We start from the raw sequence: 3725 nt of genomic DNA, 5'->3' as shown, positions 1-3725 counted from the left end.
CGAATGAACCCCTGGATATATGGTAGATTGGTTTGCATACTATATGAGTAGATTTTATCAAAGAACAACTAGTCATTACTAATATTGATTTATTGAACTAATGAATGTTTGTAAAATTATATGTATATTTAAAAAATTGTAATTACGTACAATCATAAATATTTTTTTATTCTAAAAGAAAACAATGAAAAGTTAAAAAAAGTTTAGTTAATTTTCATAAACTACCGGGGGAGGGTGTACATTTGAAAGAAAACTAGAACTTAAAAAATTTAAAATTTTGTTAAATTTTAATTACAAATCAATCTGATTATAAAAAATCAAGAATTACTAATTTACCTCATGATCTAAAACTATGTTCAGATGAATACTTAAATAATTTTTTTTATTTCGATAATTTTTCACTCATTGATTTTTAAGACGTAATATACTAACGATTTATCTATCAATTAGTAAATTCATCATCATAAAATCATGAAATAGAGCGATTGTTAGAGAAAAATATCAAATAAGATAGTGTTATGACTTGTTCCCTCAACGATCACACGATTGCTTCTTCATGTTGATGATATATCACTGTGAGAAAAAACAACTATTTTTCTTTTGGCTAATTTGCTAAATTTTCTTGTAAATTTATCGTGGAGAATTTAATAATGTTCTATTATAAATGCATTTTGTATTTTTATTTCATTTAAATAATCGTATAACTTTTTCAAAAAGCTTACAATCAAGCAGATAACTTGCAAGTAATATATACAAAACGACTTACATATAACTTTCTATGAAAAACCTTTTGAATTATTAGTGTCGCACGTCTACAAATCTAGTAGTAAATTCTGAAAAAATCTTGTAACAACCATTTTCCTTTTATAATAGAAAGTTAAGTCAATTTATTTGTACATCGATTTCAAGATAGGATGGGATTACATTAGGGATCCACTCTCCAATGTTCATATTTACCTTGACAATGAATAAATTGACACGATATATTTTTGAGAACATATTTTGGTGCATGTTATTCAAAAATGATATATATAATTAATTTTAAATAGACGTAATAAAGTTAACGATTCACTTGAGATATGATGACAAATTTTAGACTAAGCAGATTTATATAGTAAATAGAGTGTACATAATGAAAATTCAAAATCGAATCATAGAAAGTGAGGATTGATAAACAAGTAAAGATATGAATGTCTCAAGTATCTTAGGTCTGTAATTCAAGAAATGATGAAATCGATGATGATATCACACATTATATTAACACATTAAAATAAAATGAAGGCCAACAATCGTTCGATTTCAATCTTACGAATAGCACGTTGAATTATCATTCATTTTGTCTATTAAAAATTAGACCCAAATATCTTAAATTACATTTTGGAAATGTGAAGAATCTTAGACATTCAATATAGGCTGATTAGTTTCACGAGATAACCAACAATCTCCTTCAAATTATAACAATTACTCAAAATTACTTACTCATTTTATAGTAAATGATTGTTTAAGTAAGTTGATTAGATATAATCACTACAAAATTTTGAATTTTTAGATAAATACAATATGTAATGACTAAATAGAGAAAACTTAAAATCAAATCCTCTTCTTTCTTAAATATGTTTTAGCCCAAAATAGTTGGGGAAAAAGGCTTCATAAAACCTAAATTTCTTCCTTTTCTCTCTCTCTCTCTCTCTCTACTACAACTGTGTGACTTCCTCTCCCAAAGATTTAGAGAGAGAGAAAGAGAAAAGAGTACTGCAACGCACGTCGCCATGGATTCTTCGCTCTCTACTGTTCCACCAATCCAAGGTTGCTTCGTTTTCACGGCATACCATTAGAGAAAACAAGAAAAGAACCCCAAAAGGGAAAAGCCCGTCTTCATAGATTGGAATTTTTTTAAAGCTGTGGCGGATTTTAGAAGAACCCTAGCATTTCTCTTTTCTTCAATTTCTGGCCGGAGGGTACGTCGTTATAATTTCATATCAACGAAGAAGAAGAGGAAAAAGGGATTTTATACTGTAAAAATGTTCTGGGTTACTAAGTTTTCAGGTATTTTCGCTGCGGCAATGTTGATGATTGTTCTTTCACCATCTTTACAATCATTTCCACCTGCTGAAGCTATCAGATCGTCTCACCTTGAATCCTATCTCCGATTTACCAGTCAAATTACCCCGAATGTACGCCTTAATCGTTTCTCATTTCGTAAAGCCCCTGTATTCCGAAATGCCGGTGAATGCACTTCTAATGAAAGAAGAAAATTGGGGAAAACTGGGGTTTGCGATCCTTCGCTTGTTCATGTTGCGATTACTCTTGATGTTGAGTATCTTCGTGGTTCAATAGCCGCTGTACATTCAATTTTACACCATTCAAGATGTCCTGAGAGTGTATTCTTCCATTTTCTGGTATCCCAAACCAATCTCGAAACCCTAGTTCGATCCACCTTCCCTCAATTGAAATTCAAGGTATATTACTTCGATCCTGAACGAGTTCGAAATATTATCTCCACTTCCGTTAGGCAAGCGCTTGAACAGCCCTTGAACTACGCCAGAAATTACTTGGCTGATCTTCTGGAGCCCTGTGTTAATAGAGTTATCTACTTGGATTCGGATCTTGTCGTTGTTGACGACATCTCTAAGCTATGGAGTACAAGTTTGGGTTCAAAAACCATTGGAGCTCCGGAGTATTGTCATGCCAATTTCACAAAATACTTCACGACGTCGTTCTGGTCAGAACCGAGATTTTCCGGCACGTTTTCCAGCCGCAAACCTTGTTACTTCAACACAGGCGTTATGGTTATAGATCTGAAGAAATGGAGACGGGTCGGGTACACTAAGCGGATAGAAAAATGGATGGATATCCAGAAAACCAATCGGATCTATGAACTGGGTTCATTACCGCCGTACCTCTTGGTCTTCGCCGGACACGTGGCACCAATTGAGCACAGATGGAACCAGCACGGTTTAGGCGGTGATAATGTAAAGGGAAGTTGCCGTGATTTACATTCCGGTCCGGTAAGCCTCCTCCACTGGAGCGGCTCCGGCAAGCCGTGGCTTCGGCTCGACTCAAAAGAGCCGTGTCCGCTCGATTCTCTTTGGGCACCTTACGATTTGTACGGATTCTCGTCGTGAATTTCTCATTTCTCGCCGGTAAATTCCTCTCAGTAACTTCTTTTTTTCTTTTTTTCCTGTTCATTTTATTATTGGGGATTTTTAACTTCTCTAATTTTTTTTTTCTTCTCAATTTATTTCGTTCAAATTTTGTTTCTTCTTTTTTTATTTTAACATATGAACATTAATGCATCACCAGAGACATTTGTATTCTATTCTATTATTCGTGCAGCTTGAAATAAAAAAAGAATTACAGATAATTATTAGTTGTAATCAAGCCGTACTCATTTTATTTCACTTGTTCATAATCTCCGATACAAGTACAACAACATTTTTACGTATAAGATAAATTGTAAGCGACGCTTAATGAGTAGCCTATAAATAATTAAAAATGAGAGGAATACTATATGTAGTATTTCTTTTTATCTTGTAATTAATTAAGTGATTGGTAATGCTAGTGTATAGTAGTAGCTCTTATCTAGAAAATGCTTTCTTTTGAAGTATATGCTAATAATAAATAATTGTACTTATGTGAACCCCTTTGAATAGTGTGAGATTAAATGAATGTTAGGTTGTAGCTTTCACATTAATAAATTGTATTTGGGGCTATAGGTGTTTTAC

The 3725-nt window shown here is 32.9% G+C and overlaps 1 protein-coding gene across 1 annotated transcript; it reads left to right on the top strand.

Moving 5' to 3' along the window:
- The first annotated feature begins 1614 nt into the window (after positions 1-1614).
- Positions 1615-3376, top strand: LOC107031733 (probable galacturonosyltransferase-like 7). Its single transcript, XM_015233193.2, has one exon. It carries the CDS (start codon positions 2022-2024, stop codon positions 3123-3125), a length of 1104 nt encoding a protein of 367 aa, XP_015088679.1. The 5' UTR covers positions 1615-2021; the 3' UTR covers positions 3126-3376.
- Positions 3377-3725: the final 349 nt, after the last annotated feature.

Source organism: Solanum pennellii, chromosome 9 (genome assembly GCF_001406875.1).
Source record: "Solanum pennellii chromosome 9, SPENNV200".
NCBI lineage: Eukaryota > Viridiplantae > Streptophyta > Magnoliopsida > Solanales > Solanaceae > Solanum > Solanum pennellii.
The sequence above is the reverse complement of the archived record's forward strand: the minus strand, read 5'-3'. Positions and strand labels throughout refer to the sequence as shown.